The sequence below is a fragment of the Euleptes europaea genome, chromosome 9 (genome assembly GCF_029931775.1).
Source record: "Euleptes europaea isolate rEulEur1 chromosome 9, rEulEur1.hap1, whole genome shotgun sequence".
Taxonomy (NCBI): Eukaryota; Metazoa; Chordata; class Lepidosauria; order Squamata; family Sphaerodactylidae; genus Euleptes; species Euleptes europaea.
Window position 1 is genome coordinate 31,542,309 of NC_079320.1, and position 19,367 is coordinate 31,561,675.

Below are 19,367 nucleotides of genomic sequence, written 5' to 3' on the forward strand. Positions count from 1 at the left end.
GTAGTAGCTACAAGTAAAAGGCCACTGAGTAGTATCCAATAAAAGAGGGACTCACATTCTTACTAGCTGGTATTACAAGGGAGCAGTAGATGTATGTGCACTGCCAAATCAATAGTGTCAGTTTCTGGTAGGCGTCAACCAGGGACCCCCAACTTTTTTGAGCATGCAGGCACATTTGGAATTCCGACACAGCATGGTGGGCACAGCAACAAAATGGCTGCCACAAAATGGCTGCAGAGCCAGCCACAAAATTATTGCCACAGCTTAACTTCAGTAATAGTGTAAATCCTTGTGCTGTGGTGGCAGCTGCCAAAGCAACATTTTTAAAAGTCTGCACAGCCAATCAAATCTCCAATCGTCAAACAGAAACCTTACTGGACAAAAGAACCACCTAGCGCCATCCACTTTCTAAAAATATTTGACGGCCACCAACAAAGGTGTCATCAGGCACGCCGATGCCCACATTGGGGACCCCTGGTCTAAACATACAGAGTTGGCTGCATTACATATTCATAGCAATGTGCTTGCTCATTTTTCACATATTAAAGGGTAGTAAAGTGTAACAGGATGAGGTACACCCTTGCTTTCTGCATGCAAGACAAATATCAACAGATTTCTTCCAATCCTTTGTAGAAATATAATCTGAACAAAACATTTGTTTTATGTTGTCCAGTTCCTATTGTAATACAGAATGGCTATTTTCCTTTCAAACACAGTAGCTATTAACTGTCCAATGAAAACTATAAATTTTGATCTCAGTCATGCAAGGTGACAAAGGAGATGACCTTCTAAAAATTTATTTCAGTCCCAATGACTCCTGCCAATGATTCCTGCACACTAGTGGATAAACAGTGTTTGTATTTGCTCTCCTTATTGAAAGCCCAGATTTACAGAGAGAGGGAGAAAGAATGTTGGTTTAGCTCATCTTATCAAATGCAACTGCACACAACCTCAATAGAATCAAAGTTAAGGCAAACACAAATTGGTCAAATACAAATTGGTCAATACTTCAATCTCCGGACGGTGGTCTCGGTGCGATTTACAATGGCTTTAAAAATGAAAGAGTGCAACATGCTGCATGATAGCCTGTACGCTTTGAGTGACTGGGCCATTTTTTGATCAAATTGCTAGCAAATTCAATCAGCAGAAATGTGGAATATGGGTCTTATTCCAAGCTTTCACAAAATCTTCTGGGGTACTGATTCAAGGAAATAATTACAATTAAACTGGTCTTCATCCAGACAGTGTGGTATTTATTTATTTAGAAAATGTATAAACTGTCTCTCCAGAGATCTGCTCAAGGTGATTCAAAGTAAAAAAACAAAAAACAAAACAAGAACAATAAAATAATAAAAAACATAAGAATTATCAGTAATAAAACATGAAATAAAAACAAGTCATAAAAACAAGCCAGGGACATTAAAATAACATTTAGCAGACTGAATGAAAGTTTAACTCTGCTGAATTTTATATACATTGTATTTATTTATTTATTTTGCTGTCAAGACACATCTGACTTATGGCAACCTCATCGGGTTTTCAAGGCAAGACACTTTAAGAGATGGTTTGCCATTGCCTGCCTCCACGTCAACCCCTGGTATTCCTTGGAGATCTCCCATCCAAATACTTGCCACAGTTGACCCTGCTTAGCTTCTGTGATCTGACGAGATCAGGCTAGCCTGGGCTATACCAGGTCAGGGCAAGTACATTGTATACCAGCTAGCATTGTATACCAGCTAGAACTCTTCTGAAAATATGAACTGATGCTATGACAAATTATCAACTCAATTCCAAACTTGGGTGAAATGACTAAACTATCAAATCCATGGACGATTTTTTATGTGGAGAACTCCAGATCTGTATATGATAGTCAGTACTTTTAACTGAGCCCGGTAACTGATGGGAAGCCAGTGGAGTAACTGTCGAATGGGAGTAATATGCATGCTCCATCTAGCTCCTAGTAATAGCCAAGCTGCGGCATTCTGCACCAACTGGAGTTTCTGAACTGATTTTGAGGGGAAACAAATGTACAGCAGTCTAGTCTCAATGTCACCATGGCATGGATCCAGGTGGCCAGATCAGCCTTCTCAAGGTCAGGGGCCATTTTTCGAGCTAGGCTGAGTTGAAAGAAAGCCTTTTTAAACAGCTGCATTAACTTGCTTATCCAGGAATAGTGTTGGGTGAAAGCCCCTCCCCCTCGATGTGTGTAAAATGCCATCAAGCAAAGCTGTAACTGGAGGGGGGGTGAGGAGAGCAGCTGCCGCACTTGTGGGATACTGCCTCTCCTACCCAGCGCAGAGGCTCCTAGAGCAGAGGCAGTTCCGCTGCCCTCTCTGCATTCCACAGGAGCCGTGACTACCCTCCTTGCCCCCTCCCCCAGTTACAACCCTGCCATCAAGGCACAGCAAACTTAGGGTGACCCCTCATGGGGTTTTCAAGGCAAGAAATGAACAGAGGTGGTCTGCCATTGCCTGCCTCTGTGCGACAACCCTGGACCTCCTCAATAGTTTCCCATCCAAGTACTAACCAGGGCCAACCCTGCTTAGCTTCCGAGGTCTGATGAGATAAGGCTAGCTGGGCCATCCAGGTCAGTCCCTCCCCCCCAAAGTTAAGTTACTGAAAATCATGTTGGTGTAGTGGCATTTCTCACAATGGCTGTAACTTCTGAATATTGTTTTTCATGTGGGTTGATCTCGCCAAATGGAGACAATCCATGTCACAACTCATTACAACAGTAGCAGCTGCAGTGAAGACTTCTGGAAATGAGATGCGGGAAGAGGCTATCTAGCTATCCATGACATTTGTATCTTGCCCTTCCTGAAGGAGCTGAGGATGGTGTATACAGTTTTCCCATTTTACCCTAGCAACATCCCTTCAAGATAGGCTTGGCTCAAAGAGAATGATTAGCTGATGGTCACCTAGTGAACGTTAACGAGTCAACTGCGACCACATTGTTAATAACAACAGATTATACTTACTTTTTTATGACTCTTCAGCACAGAGGGTGTCACAAAAGCTTTGTCACATAAGTCACATTTATATTTCTTGTGACCATCATGAACAACCTGTATGTGAACATTCAGCGTGTCCTTCCTTTTGAAGGTAGCATCACAATGATCACACTTAAATGTTCTTTCACCTAGGTAATAAAAAAACAAAGAAGAAAGACATATGAATATTATAATTAGATTAACCTCTACTATAGCACTAGTGGATATACATAAAACGATCAAAATATGATCACATTCAAACACAGTCATACCACGAGCAGAAATGTCATGTTTTGGCTAGAGGATGTGGGTCCAACAGAAGAATGTCAAATTTTGAATACATAAAAAAAAAACCACTGGATTTTTCAGAAGTGATATTTTAGGCTTGCAAGATGGGGATATATATGACATACGGTGTTACTAATGCTTTGGGTAATATCATCTTATCCAGGATAGCACCGGTTTAATGTTCTTGGAAAACTTTTCAAGGAAGCATGCATTCAATAGCATGCCAAGTGCTATCTTGGAGGCATTTTCCTTTCCCCACACAAGTGTCCATATGCAGGAGTGTTCTGCATGCTTTGGTAATAAAAAGATATGGCTGGTAAGAGAAAAACCAAACCAAACCAAAGTTTGTTATAATGATTAATTTCTCTGGGCCTGTTCGGCCATTCCCTTAAAAAAATGCAAATTCCTCAAAAGCTGTATGAGCAGCCAATAGCTATGAACCACTGTTAATGCAAAACATTTATCCCAGCCCAAGAAAATATTAGTGCTAATTTAATTTAAATGAGGTCAATGTCTATGCATAGTAGAGAGTATTCTTTAGTTCTGCACCCATAACATCACAGGTTATATCAGTGATGAGTGCAGACCTCTTAACAGTCTATATTAGGACTTACTGTTATGTATTAGAAGATGCCTCTGCAAAGAAAATGGGGTTCGGAACAATGCTTTGCATTCCTCACACTGAAATGGTCTCTCTTCAGAATGAGTCTGTGGATGAAAGACAATGTATTTTAAGGGGAAAGTCTATGAGATATCGGGTTGGATACAGCTGGCTATTTTTGTTCCATCTTGGCCAATTCCCCTCCTTTCTACAGCCCCCATGCATGTCCCATGACTCCCATCACAGCCTTTGGGTGGGCATAGGAAACCATTCTTCCCTTACCCCAGTGGAAAAGCTTGTTGGATCCAACCCATCAATTAGAAGTTACTACAATAATTGTGCTATCTTTACTGGGTGAGATCGTAAGTGCTGGTGTCTCATTTTACCAAAGAAGCAACATGTTCCCTATGCTCTACAGTCAAGGAAGCCAGCAGTTTAGCTGAGTTGCTGTTAGGCAGATATATGCTACATATGGAGATATGCATATACAGTAAATATGGCCTCAAAAATAAAAGCTTATCTAGGTTTTGTTTGATGTTTCACCAAATAGCAAAGCATAAAAGTCTTCAAAACCTTACATTCCTCCCACCACCCCCACAAAAAAAGAGTACCGTATTTCCTCAGGTAATTAATTACATCCTAGTTTGCAGCTCAATGCCATCTTCTAAAGCTGAAAAATCTAGTAAGGACCCATGCCCTGTTTACCAAATTAAACGTGTTATTTTATTTTGACCCTGATATCAGAGCTAACAGAATTATTGGTGCCTGACTGGAGCTTGTCCATTTGAGTACTCCATGGTTCAAATAAGTTTCAAGTCTTGAAAAAAAAAAACATGTGCAACAGTGATCCTGAAAACATCTATATAATGCTTAAATGCACATGATCAATAGTTTTCAATAGGCCTTTGCACAAACTGAAGTTTTAGTGGAAGAAGAAACATGCTTCAGGGCAGAGACTATCTAGTACACACAAATTGTTCATAGGATCCAATATATAATGTCTTCCTAGAATTATTAATACGCTGAGCGAACTGGATTCTTTAACAATTTTGCCTACTCAGAAATTTCTGATGATCAGATAAATTAATATTTGAGTTTTAAAACAAACAGACAAAGAGCTTCCAGTATCCATAACTTGGGGTGTTTCTGCACAGGGTGATTCTTTGCCTCTCAATGGAGCCACTGTATGGAGATTTTCTCCTTGCATTCCCTTCCCACCCATCAGTCTCCCTTCCTGCCACTAGCAGATTTTTTGCTGTATTTTTTTATCATTGAACACATGAACACATGAAGCTGCCTTACACTGAATCAGACCGTTGGTCCATGAAAGTCAGTATTGTCTACTCAGACTGGCAGCAACTCTCCAGGGTCTCAGGCAGAGGCCTTACACATCACCTATTGCCCAGATCCTTTAACTGGAGATGCCGGGGATTGAACCTGGAACCTTCTGCATGCCAAGCAGATGCTCTACCACTGAGCCACGCCCCCCCCCCCCCCCGTGGTAGCAGATATCCCAATTATCCACTACTGATAATTTTTTTAAGACCCACAAAAGGCCTGATGGAGGTGGAAGGGGCGGAATGGCAGGCAGGCAGGCAGGGGAACAGCGCTGACGTGGGGTCAGATTTAGCAAGGAGGTACAGAATTTCAGTGGAAGCTCAATGATAACATGCAGAAGCTACAACGAAAACCACTGCTAAGGGTAGAGTTGGGGGCATGTGGACCAAGAAATACATGGGCAAGCATCTTGTGTATCTAGATTCTTATGTGTTTCTAGATTTCTGGTAACAGGAGCAATGATGGAAATTGATTAAATCATATTTCAGAGTCACAAGTGACACTAGCCTAATATATATATATATATATATATATTTCAAGCAATATATTATCCTAAAACTACAAATGAATATACATAACAAATGAACGGTCTGCTTCCAAATATACACAGGGTGGGGGAGGTCTAAGATACCATTAAATATAAATCTCCTTCCCTTAAAAAAAAGCCTGTGACATTTAGAGGCACTGCATATGATCTAGAAGTGATCTGTGCTTGCATTGAAGTTTTCCTCTCACTCTCCCTCAGTTACCCCACAAACTGCTTTTTAAAACTTGCCCAAGGATTTGGTGCAAGACTTACTATCACTGCCATCATCTCACTACAACAAAGCTATTTCTTTGTTATCTGGCATACACTTGCATATTTGCCAACTAAAGATACCCTCTGCGCATAATTAATCATAGAGAAATATGAAACAAGAAGAACTGGCATCCACCTCCCTTTAAGTCAAAGACAGTTTTGCTAGTTAATGTAACTGATTAACTGTGCATTCCTGAGCTGCGCCGGCGGCCAGGACGAAAGGCCTCTGGAGGCCGGTGAAGGCCTGTGCTGGCGCAAGGGCCTACAGCACCAGCGTCCAGGCAGTGTACGCTGGCGTTTGTGGCCCCAACGGCAGCATGAAGGCCTGGACACTAGTCGCTGCCACGCCACTGACAGAGCCTTCCACCGGTGTCTGACAAAGGCCGTGGCGGTGTTCCGGGAGGCGTTCCTGGGGCGTCACAGTGACGGCCTGGGGGCGGGGCCACTGTTAGGCAGCCTCGTAAGCCGTTATGGCTTGGCAACGCCCCCTTTTTATGTTGTTGAGATACGGCACCTTTTAGGTGGCGTATCTCCCATGCAACTCTATGTGGGTTGCAAGGATTTTTGGGCTGTGTTGCCTCCTAAGCCCGGCACAGGCATTCCCCTCAAGAATGCAGTTAATCCTCATTTAATGTACTGTTATTTGGAGGGAGGGCAGTCGTATTATTTTACATTTCTGTACGTTTCTACATGGATAGGTAAATATGTAGCTAAACTATACTCATTCTTCTCTCCAGCATTTTAATGCAAGAAAATCTATTGTTCCTTCTGGACTTTGGAACACCTTAAGAGGAGGGTGGTTGCAAAGCTAGAAAACAGCCCCAATGAACATACGTGTCTCACTGTCAATACCTTCAAAGGCAGCCCCCTGAAGGTCACAGAACTGTGACAGATAACAGCTTGCTACTATATAATGATGTAAGGAATGACTGACAAGTAGTCATAATATATGGATTCACTCATGGGCTGAGGCAGAATGTAGTGAATTTCTTCTTTGAGTTCTCATCTGCTCAGAGGATATGCTACAAAATATTCTTATTCCCCATTACAATGGCCTAGTCACGTATGAGGGAAGTAAACCTAGAACTACTCTCCACACTATTTCCCACAAAAACAGCACAAAATGTTTCCTCACGTTGCAGGACAGTACCAAGATATATGGGAAATGATGCCGAAACTCCCCATTCAGGAAGATCATTATGCTATTCTTCACATTTCCCCCTAAGTTACATGAAGCAAAACATCATACTTTTTAGGGTAGTGAACTGAATGAAAATATGAATGCTTCTAACCAATCTTTATATTGTTGCTGTATCTATTGGTATGATCTTTAACAGCAACTGCTGCAGAAAAGCCAAATAACGCTGGACATAAAGAGACTGAACTACCTTCTCACCTCAACAGGTGGATCCTCCAGAACAGGGCTGAGACATTTGGATGAGACTTTGCTGTGGGGAAGCTTGCACTGCTGCTGACTGTGTTGTACCTGTTCTGTGGATAAATAGAAGGCTTCAGTCTCCAGGGCTGTTAATGTGGCACCATGCATGAGTGCAAAATCTACCCACTTCTCCTTGACAGTCCCACTTTTAAAAGCACCCCCTGGGGCTTGCTTAGGTGATCAGTTTTTTTCCAGTATTACAACTCTTAATTTGACTAAAGTTCTGGTTGTTTTTTTAAATGTGATCAGGGGTTGTACAGAAGCAAGCAAAGAAAATGTCTCAAGATAATCAGGGGACTCTTTTTGACTTGCCTTCTCACACCGTGTTAAGGAAGCTCTGAAATAATGTGATCTATGTTAAACAGATATAATGAGTCATATTCAGAATTCAGTGCAAGAATAACACCAGATCTTGAAAAACACAGTAGATTTCTTGGGATTCCTGTATGCATAAACTAGGGTTGCTAATTCAACTATTGGCTAATTCGGACAATAGTCAGATCCATGTGGGGTGAAGAGTGGGGGCATGAGAAAATCACTTCTCCATCCATTCAGTGCACCTCCCCTGGTGCTGTTGCCAACGTCTAACATGTGGTGATGTAATGTTTATATAAGGCCAGATGCAATGCACATAAGGCTCAGTTTGCATAGTCAATTTCCAGATCTCCCTGGGAGATCGACCACATGAATTGTGTACACTGGACTGAGCCCCATTCAAACACTATACCAGCACATGGGTAATCAGAGAAATTGGAAATAGCACAATCACACTGGATGTGCAGGGATGTAAGATGCGGTCTTGCGCCAACTCATCAACAGGCATAGGACTGAGTACTGTCTGAACTGACCCTTTATCAACCCACTAACAAACAATGTCTTGTTCAGCTAAACAAGCCCTTGGTGTGTTGTTGTTTTTGCATAACTGTAGTATGGTTTCCTTTACTTTGCCATTTAACAGCCCTTTGTTGGCTTTTCTGCTTCTCAACCACTAGTTTGAGGACCATCATCATAGTTGGTTCCCCGCAAAGATTTTCAGGGACGACTTAAATTTTATAGCCTCCACATAAATCCTGCTAAAAGCATCATGTATAAGATTTAAATGTTCTTATTATGTACATTTATGAAAATACGTGCAAGCTTGTGCAATATTCATATGCCATGGCCAGTGATACCCCAGGATGAACATGACAGCAACATTCATCCTGGCCAACCACTGGCCCTGGCATATGGATTCTGTAAATGTTTGAACCAACAGGCATGGTATGTATCTTTTAAAATTATGCCTGCTGTGTACAGGAGGATAAATGCTACTGGTCAGACTCTGCAGAGGAGTTGCAATGTTTAAACTGGCTCTTGGTTAGGTGACCCAGAATATAGTTGAGTATGGTTAGATCTCAGAGAACTGTGTCACTTGAATTGACTGTGCACCCAGCAGGATTCTAACTTTATTTTTTTTTCCACAACAGAAGCTGAAGGTTTCTTTTAACAAGCTGAAAGTTGAAACCCAGTGTAAGCTTCAAATTCAACAGTGGATTGCAATGCTGAAGATAAGAGGAGCTCTTGTTCAAACACAAGACTGGAAGACTGAAGTGTTCCCAATAGAAAACCACTGGATAGAACCATCTTTGCCTTGGAAATATACACTAATATTACCTCTGAAACTCTGAATGAATTTGGTCCTTCTTCTTAGAGCTATTAAAAATTTGGAACTTTGCATTTAAATTAGAGAGACAAACTGGCAACCATTTAGAAAACTGGTGGTGACAGGGAAGGGTTATTCCACATATGTGACCAGACTAGCTTTTGCATTTTGGCTTTATCTGTACTGTGCATTCCCAGTTCTGTTATTACTCATTTTCAGGTATTTTAATCATGTTAGATGTGCAACAAAACTATAGCAAAAGAGTTTCAAAAAACAACTCACACATGATTCAATAACTACAAATGGTCCTTCCAATAGGAGCTTGATCCACCTTAGCCTGTTCATAAAGATTCCTCTGGATAATGCCACCTCTTGGGCACCCCTAAAGGACCTCTCTGGATTCTTATTTCTAGAACTCCATTCTTTTTGCCTAGCATTAAGAGGCTATCAGCAGATGCAAAGTCATTCAGGAACTCTTACAAAAGCCCAACTGTACTTCTACAAATCTTTGTAAATCATCTGTGAATACATGAACACACGAACCTGTCTTATAATGAATCAGACCTTCGGTCCATCAGAGTCAACGTTATCTATTCAGCCTGCTAGCAGCTCTCCAAAGATGCTAAGCAGAAGATTCACATCATCTACTACCAGGTCCTTTCCCTGGAGATGCCAGGGACTGAACCTGGGACCTTCTGCAGAAGCTCTACTACAGAGCTGGGGCCCCTCCCAGATATGATCTGTCTGGATGCAGAGTACAACTGTTTCTATAACCACATAAATCAAATTTGCATCCTTTGCCATAACTTGTAGTTGTCAAACTTTTTACCTTCAAGGATACCTACTGTATGCAGAGGAACTGCAACCGACCAAGTTCCTGGGTACAAGTCAAGTGGAAGGCCCTCAGAAAAGGATGAGGAGGCCACTATAGCCCCTCTCGATGATAAGATCAGGAGATCAGGGAACCCAATCCTTGAAGGCACCCAAATCCAGGGATTCTGAGATAAATTCTTTTTTTTGTATCTGAGCCCTTCATCTGTCAACAGATTTCCCACAGTTAATTCCTGTAGGGGTGTGCAGCACACACACACACCCTGTATTTTCCAGGTCTGGATATATTGGAGATGAAAAATATCAGTATTCCAAGGTTCTATGTAGCGCTATAGTATTTGGATCTGAGTTTTTTTTTGGGGGGGGGGTTCCAATATTATTTGGTTCCATTATTCCCTATGAGGAATCTATCTAGTGGCCGGGGGGGATGCTGTTTTTGAAGGTACTGGCATCAATATTGCCAGGGAGCTGCTGGTGCCTGTTCTTTAAATAACCCCCCCAAATTTCATGTCAATTGGACCCCTTGGTAAGGGTTCCTGAACAAGGTATCCCAGCTTTCCTCCACTGTTTACTGGGAGAAAAAAAACCTGAGAAAAATGTAAAACCTGAGAATTCCCCCACAGGCATGCTATTGGGAACTATTTCTAAGCCCAACCAATGTAAAATAGGAGAATCTGAACCTATGTAAACCACAAGAATCTGACCCTATTTAAAATGTGATAATCTGAACCTACATAAAAACAAGCATCTAAACCTATATAAAAAGCAAGCATCTGAACCTATATAAAACACATGAATTTGAATCTACATAAAACTTGAGAATGTCAACCTACATAAAATGCAAGCATCTCTATATAAAACACAAGAATCCAAAAAAGGTGAACCCAACACAAACTACCTCCAGCAAAGAACGAACTGTTCTTAACCCTTTCAATTTTCTTATGTGATTCCTTTTTAAATTCTGTGTTTATTCAGACAAATGGCTGCTTTAGAAGGTGGACTGCATGGCATTATACCCTAGTAAGGTCCCTCCCCTCCCTAAACCCCACTCTCCCAGGTTCCACCCTCAAATCTCCAGATCTGAACCAGGAGTTAGCAACCCTAGAAGAAGCCCCCCCCCCAACAAAATTTCAGGAGGCATTTCAGTCTGCTGTGGGAGAGGGATGCAAGAAAATATTTCTCTTGCATTACCATAAAGAAGGCACCACTAAATGAGGCGAATAAAATAACTGGAACAGGTTCCATAGGCCTGTTTCTCAATGAAGTAATAGAACCAGTGTTCAGGCTATACCAACTCACCTACAGGTTTGGAATCCTATGACTGAATAATCCTCCATAAAACAATACGACCCACCCCCATCCCCCGCCAATACAGTAAACTAAAGGTCAGATAGAAGGGCTCTGGCCTAGTATTCTCCACTGCATGTTAATTTGTTATGTAGAAAAATTGGGGGGGGGGGTACATATGAATACAAATTATGTGAGCCTCTTCAGCAATATGAAGTGGCACAGTCCTGAAGCAAGTCTGCCACTTCAATGAAAACTAAAACTGACAGGGGTGATCATGCTTGCTGGAAAGTATAATATTTATGGGGAAAAGGTGGCATTTGAGGGTGGTAGAACTTGCCCTTCCTTATCTTACCACAAGCTATCATTTCAGTGGCTTTTCTTTTAGTCAGGCTGCCAATACCTGAAGTGAACCAGGAAAGGGGAAAAGTATTTGGAGTGATGCTGAAAATGAAGATAAAGGCAGAGGAGAGGTAGGAGTCAATTCCCCTCACATGTATACATGGTTTTCTTCAAAACTTACACACACATACTGTTCTATATGTTTGACAACAAACGTGGCTTTCCCCATCATGTTTACTTTGGCTCTCAGTGAGAAAGCTCATTTGCATATTAACTGTATGCAACTAACATAATTAGTGCATAATTTTATAAATATGCTGGATACTGTATCTCAGGCAGTAATGCTGAGGTAGGCATACTTTGGAATGTTAACCCAATTTTTATCTAATTTATTTTACTTCATTTGTACCTCCTTTGGAAAAATTGAAACCTGGGATTAAAACAAAAAGGTTTAGAAAAACCTATAAAAAGCAAATTAATTTGGGTTTCTCTTTTGTTGCCATCTGGTTTCTGAGTTTTCAACCCATACTGATGTCATATTTCTCAGTCTTATCTCTAAAACCACAAGTATTTTAAAGAAAAAACTAAAATTCTCTGGCTTCTGCGAGAATCACTGTATCTCATTTAATGCATTTGATGCCAATTCTTATATGCATTTTATGTGGTATCATAGCAGTATTTCTTTTCAAAATTTTCAGTCTCATAATGATGGGCTTGGTGAAACCTCAGGAGCAAAAGGAGAGGTAAAATAGGCATATATTCTGTTTTGCTCTTTGCCCTTCCCCATAACATGCAAATGCAGAATAAACTGTGCAAAATATAAATATTTGACTCATATATGCCACCCATAGAAGATGGAATGAAGTGCTGGTTGTCATGATGTTATATTCAGATATACTGATGGGCAAATAGAAACTTTCCAGGGCCATTTCAATGGCAAAGGACTGAACCACCACCACCCCTCCACATACATCAGGGTCCCAATCCAAATCAGCTCCTACATGTCTGAGAACCTAACTTTCAGCTGGGAACTCCCAGTGTGCATCTGTTTGACAAGACCTGGGGAGGGCCTGGGAATAGTGTGCCACATAATTAGGCCCTCAGGTAGGAGTTAGCCTAAATTCTGCTCCTTGAGATCTCTAAAAGGGAGATGTCAGAATTCAATCATAGCACCGCAGACATGAAAACAGACAGAGGAGGCCACGCTTCCCACAACTGAAATGCAAAGCAACTCACAAGCACTTTGAGGGCTGAATTCCAAGTTGGGTTTTAATCTTAAGCAAAACACTTCAGTTACATTAATGGTGTTATGGGAATTGCAAAAGGGGGGGAAAATGGTGTTTTTTTCACTCCTTCATATTTAAATTAAAAACTGTCTGAGTGAAGTGGCTATGAGTAATTTTCATCTCAATGAAACCACTTTTAAAACTGCAATCTTTTTTTTTAAAGAACATTACATATGTAAACTATGCTCAAGGTATATATGCAAGCTACACTGTCTTTCAGCAGGCACATGCTCTCTGTCTTAGAAAGAGCAGTCATCATGCATTCCACTATAAGAAGCATTATGATGATTATTATTACTTTTGTGTGATTTATGGCTGAAAACAAAAAAGATGGTGCAAAGATCTGGTGCCAAATTCCCAGATGGCAGATAACATCAGCCAAACTGTGAAAAATATGGAAGCATTGGTATATCTGTTTCATCAAAGAATTAAAGGGAGGGAGAGAAGGAAAGAGCTGGGGGGGGGGGGGAGTTCCAAAGACTGGTCAGGAAACCAGCCAGATATATATATTTTTACAGTCTCATAATTTGGAAGCAGCAGCAGCCAAGGTTGTAGCTGTACCTTAAATACATAACCCTGGGTCAAACCTAATGGGGAGGGGCTGAGGCTCAGTGGTAGAGCCTCTGTTTGGCATGGAGAAGGGCCCAGGTTCAATTCCCGGCATCTCCAGTTAAAGGGACTAGGCAAGTAGGTGATGTGAAAGACCCCTGCCTGAGACCCTGGACAGCCGCTGCCGGTCTGAGTAGACAATACTGACTTTGATGGACCAAGGGGTCTGATTCAGTATAAGGCAGCTTCATGTGTTCATGTGACAGGAATGACCAAAATTAGGGCAGACTGGAGCTTAAATCACACAGCCAGAAGTTTCTTGGAGGGGCTAAACAAGATGTTCTTCAGTAGGGCAATGCTATTTGTTATGCATTCAAACATGGGACTGTGATAAATCATAATGATAAAGAATGACTGTCATAACACTGGACGTTTCAAAAATTTGAAAAGTAAATTTTTTGGGGAAAATGATAATGTATTTCGAGACAAACAAAACAAAAGAGTATAAGCCATTGAACTAGAGTTTGTGGTGATTTTTTTAAAAGAAAAGGGGAAAGAAAATAGCCATGAACCCATTTATTATCTAGGCTATACCACCAGAATGCTAATATATTTTCCCCAGGATTTGAAGCTCATGTTTCTAAGCATGCCAAAGCGTACTGATCCATCACTGAAATGAGCAACAGCTGCAAATCTAAGGCTGGCAGAGCTGTAAACAACAACAGCAGAGTGGTATTTTTTTATTACCTTCTTGTGATTCTTGTAAACATTTCTGTGGGCAAATCCCTTTCCGCAAAGCTTGCATTTATAGGGTTTATCTTCACTGTGTATTATGTTGTGTGCATTCACTTGATCAAGTCGTTTGAAGGACTTATTGCAAACCTCGCAGGTGTAGGGGCGTTTTTCTGCAGAAAATGAGTGGGGGGGGGACATTTAATCTCCTGTTTATACAGGGATAGAAGATGAAAGGCAGAGACAGCCATCTCTTTGGAAGAGAGTTCTGCAATGAAGTCAACCCAATCAAGATTAAACCAATTAAAAAGACATCGAATGCCCTTTGTGTTACACAGTTAAGTCGCTTCATAAAAGATGAGCCACGGCACATCTCAAGAAATTGGCACGTTCTTTGCAACAACCACAGCTAAAACTAAACTCTGATTAATTAGCTTAAATCGAAAGAGAATGACTTCAAAGAGGCAAAGCCTGTTGCCAGACTACCAATGTGAAAGAGGGTATGACAGTTTAAATGTTTTAAAACTTAATTAACAATATACATAACATATTCATTTTCCTTAAAACCCACAGTTGGTATGCATGAGCTTTCATGTTTCCACTGCTGGATGAAGCCTAGTGTTTAGAATAACATTGGTATTCTTATCTAAAATGTCAAAAGCCAGCTAAGGACTTCTAAGATGCAGCTTATTGTTTAAGCAAAAGCATTTGTAGTGTGTATTGAAATAGAGAGAACAGATAAAAATAACACTATTTGCACAGTTGGAAACCTGTTTTGACACATTTGTGGAGAGAACAGGCAATCCTGTTTTGACTGGATTGGTTGTAATTTTGCTCTTTTCAATTATTATAGTAAATGCTGTGAAAATGCCAGATTTAAATGAATAGTAATAACTAGCAGGCATAGAATACATCTATCTTTCAACTGCTCTACCCAATGCATGGAGATGCAGGTAGGATGAATTGTTGATGCGGTGAAATCTGGGGTGCTCCGCTCATGTTACTGCCAAAGGTGGAACAAAAGTTGCATTAGAGGGAATCTTCTTGCTGATATCTGGGGGACAATTTAAATTCCTTCTCCGTTATCACTGTTCTGGCTGGGGATACATTGCAGCATCAATCCATGAAAACCGTCCTCTGTACAGGCAGCTTCAGATAACTTACTTTGTTTCTGATATGTCAGGCTATGCAACTTGAAAAAAGTGGTTTGGTTGGTTTGAAACAACAGACCCTGATAGAAGGGAAAAGCAGTGGGATCCGAGGAGCAGACAGAATGAGATGTGAGAAAGCAGAAGGCTGTACCATTAACTTGGAATATTGCAGCTAGGAATGCACATGCTACAACTTATGAAGTGTTTGAATAACACACTTAGGCAGCACTACACAAACTAGTTGTTGGAGGCCTCTGACCTATGCCAACAAACATGGAAGCAATGCAACAGGAACTACTTTGCAATTGAGGTGCCTCCGTGGTTTGTTTCAATAAAGTAGACATACTAGCTTAAACAAATTGTGGAATTGGCTACCCAATAGCCTCATATTTTTTGCTATTTAGCCCCAAGCAAAAGAAATATATATCAGAAAGCAATTGAAGGTTACACATGAAACTTGATTTGATGGAAGAAAAAGAAGCAAGTTTACCTGAGTGAGTTATCATGTGGCGTTTTAGCTGGTTAGCTGAAATAAATTTCTTGTCACACTCCTGACACTCAAAGATCTCATGAACCTGCAATATGAGTATTTAATGTTAATTAAGTATGTGTCTTACACAAGATCACACATCTTAAGCTATAAAAGAACATATTCCACAGACTGTAATTATTCCTTAGCTAGGAGCTATGCTAATATTCATGGATATATTTTCTCCTTTAATTACCCCTTGCTTAACAACCACATGTCCAAAATTAAAAGTTCATTATAGTGCACAAAGATTACCACAGATTTCCCAGTCCATAATCCAGTTATTTTAATAGTTACATTAACATAATTGGATTGAAGTAGATACGTTAATAACCTCCAATAAATCATTGTCACCAAATACAAGCTACATAAATATGTAATTTTGACAGACATAATATTATATATTTGTATACCCTTTATGCCAAAGGAATGCTATGTCGGAGATCACTAACTCATATACTACCTTAACAAAAAAACAAATCTAAAGCCTGAAAAATACACATTGAACATGAAAATAATGTATTGTGACTTTGTACTCAATAAATAATTTCTACTGACTACTACAAACGTTTTCAAAACTGCATTTATTTTTCAAAATGTTTGCTTTGGGTGTTTGCTTTGTCATTTGTACAGTAGTATACTTTTAGGTACTATATACATTAATACTAACAAATATAAAATTATGGAGATCTAGAATAATCTTTTTTGAGTTTGATAACCACAACTAGTACATGGGTGGACAGTATTTCCACTTTAGCACTGAACACTGTTTGCAGGAGTGAAGAAGGTAGAAAAAATAGCCCAGCATGGTGTAGTGGTTAAGAGCGGTGGTTTGGAGCGGTGGACTCTGATCTGGAGAACCGGGTTTGATTCCCCACTCCTCCATATGAGCAGCGGAGGCTAATCTGGTGAATTGGATTTGTTTCCTCACTCCTACACATGAAGCCAGCTGGGTGACCTTGAGCTCTCTCCGCCCCACCTACCTCGTAGGGTTGTTGTGGGGAGGGGAAGGGAAGGTGATTGTAAGCCAGTTTGATTCTTCCTTAAGCGGTAGAGAAAGTTGGCATATAAAAACCAACTCTTCTTCTTCTAAGTTTGGGTACTAAGTTTGGGTAGCTGACAACAGTTTTACAACTGTCAGAGAACTTAGAGGCAGAAAAGAAACCAACAGGGTCAGGAGTGGTAAACACTAGAGGAATATTCAGAAAAGAACCTTGAGAGATCCCAAATGAAGAAGTGGTGTAGAGATTCACCAGCAGAAAGACTGACATGGCTCAATTATCAAACCTGAGAGCTGGGAAGAAAGCAGCAAGATATATAATAATAGGGAGTAAGAATGCCGAGCAACCAGTTCAGCTGAGGGCAACTCAACATCCTCTGGCAGAAACTGGCCCTATAGTTATTACAGACTGAATATCCCTTACCCGGACTGCTTGAGACCAGAAGTGATCCATATTTTGGCTTTTTCCGTATTTTGGAATATTTTGTAATTTTTGCATATATATAATGAGGTAGCTTGGGGATGGGACCCCAGTCTAAACACGAAATTCATTTATGTTTTATATATTATAGCCTAAATGTAATTTTAAACAATATTTTTTAATAATTTTGTGTACATTGAACCATCAATGGCACTGCTGAGGGCCTGTGAGTAATGCCTGCAATCCGGCTCAAAAGGTCTGGATTTCACATCAGTCCGGATATCGGATGTTTGCATAAGGGATACTCAACCTGCATATAGGCAAAATATAAATTTAGTTTTTCATATGATGCTTCCTCCGGCGAATGTTGATAAACAATCTTTCGAAGTGACATTTTTGCATTTGTATTTTATACGGCATGTATATCAAATCTCTCTGCATCGAGCAGAGTGCATGATTCTAACAGTGCAATCCTAGGCAGAGTAACTCCAGTCTAAACCCAGTCTAAGTAATCATTTTACATTACTCTGGGATCTATACCTCTAGACAAAGATGTCTCAAACACTAATTAGCCTGGATTGCTTGTGCCTAACCAAGGCAGTGTCACCAGAAATGAACATTTTTCTTCATTTTTCAAAAGTGACAATCTCAGAAATCTTAATTTAGCTTATTATGCAGGGCAAAAGTGCATTTGCAAAACTTTTCAAAGGTGAACTTAACAAAGAGTACCTTTAAAAGTGCATATAAAAATGAAAACATAATAAGCGTAATAATACGTAATTTCTAAACACCAAATGAACTAGCTGTGGTAAAAAAAAACAAAGATGAGCCCTGCACACAGTCTTAAAGTCGAAGATGTTGCATTTGTTTTCAGCTTGGCTAAAATAATGACTATGGGTTTTTTCCACTCTGTTTCACCTACAGCCAAATTCCACGATACATCAGGTCCCAGGGTAGCAGTGTGGCCATGTTGCCTCAAACATTTAGATTGAGAAAGCTAGTAAATCACCTTTTGAGCACTGTGTGTATTAAGTGCCATCAAGTCGCTTCCGACTCATGGCGACTCTATGAATGAAAGTCCTCCAAAATGTCCTGTCTTTGACAGCCTTGCTCAGATCTGTCAAAGACAGGTCTTTGCAAAAGGCCTTGCTTTTGAGCACTACCTGGTCCAAATATAATACATTTTCTCCTTTGGTCAGTAGACCCATGAAGGGCCAACCTAGCTAAAAAAAATTATTGTATAGAATTAGAGAAGATATAAGAAACCCACGAATCATGGCTGCAGCACCAGAGTGTTCCTCTGTCCAATAGAAAGTCCCCTTCCCTGCCCCACAGCTGTGAGTTGCTCTCTTGGGGGGGGGGGGAAGAGATATAATATAGAGCATGTCTTTTTCCCTTCTGGAGCTCATAAATGTTCACAGAGAGCTTATTTCTATGAGGCGACCACTGTTAACTCCCTACACTTTGGTGCCAATCCCAACGTTAACCTGAAAAAAATATAAATCTCCCACATTCATCTAGTTGCAGATGCTATTCAGTTAATTACAATGAACATTATCTGATCCTAGCAATATTTCATTTTTGGATGAGAGCTGGAGGAACATCTTATTGTGCTGATACATTTTGCATGAAGTTAAATGGGAACCTTTTGTTTCTAAATCTCTCTAGACTCACAAATGGATGTCTGAAACTAGTCTCAATGTTGGCTTTGCATGCTGTCTGAAAGCAGACACTCTGCTCGAACCTAGCTTAATCTTAAATTGTTCTGGAGACACCCTCCTAGGATACATAGAGAAAGTAATTAAACCAACACTCGTTGAGACAAACCAGCATTTGTGAGACTGTGAGCAGCATTATCATTTCACAACCTAACCATATTTAAAATAAACCATGGTTTCATGTTATGTCTGCCCTGAGTTACCACACAAGCCTGTTTCAGAAACCTGAATGTGAGATCAATGAAATCATCATGGTCAGAGATGCCAGTGTTTTATCTACTTAACCACCTGAATTGATGAGCAACAAGGAGTTTTCCATACTGTATGTGTAAAGGGCTGTCAAGTCACAACCATCTTACAGCATCCCAGTAAGGGGCTTTCAAGGCAGGTGAAAAGCAGAGGTGGTTTGCCATTGCCTTCCTCTG

The 19,367-nt window shown here is 40.5% G+C and overlaps 1 protein-coding gene across 2 annotated transcripts in view; it reads right to left on the reverse strand.

The window, feature by feature from the left end:
* The window catches only part of PRDM5 (PR/SET domain 5), a 100,879-nt gene that overhangs the window by 43,117 nt on the left and 38,395 nt on the right, over positions 1–19,367 (reverse strand). Inside the window, exons 9-12 of one of the 2 annotated variants that reach the window (XM_056855470.1) lie at positions 15,765–15,849; positions 7,413–7,507; positions 3,893–3,986; positions 2,979–3,139 (exon numbers count right to left, since the gene is read on the reverse strand). In XM_056855470.1, the coding sequence (XP_056711448.1) occupies positions 2,979–3,139; positions 3,893–3,986; positions 7,413–7,507; positions 15,765–15,849 (435 nt within the window). Of the gene's footprint in view, positions 1–2,978; positions 3,140–3,892; positions 3,987–7,412; positions 7,508–14,138; positions 14,297–15,764; positions 15,850–19,367 lie in introns of both variants that reach the window. The other variant, XM_056855469.1, reaches the window with a different exon arrangement.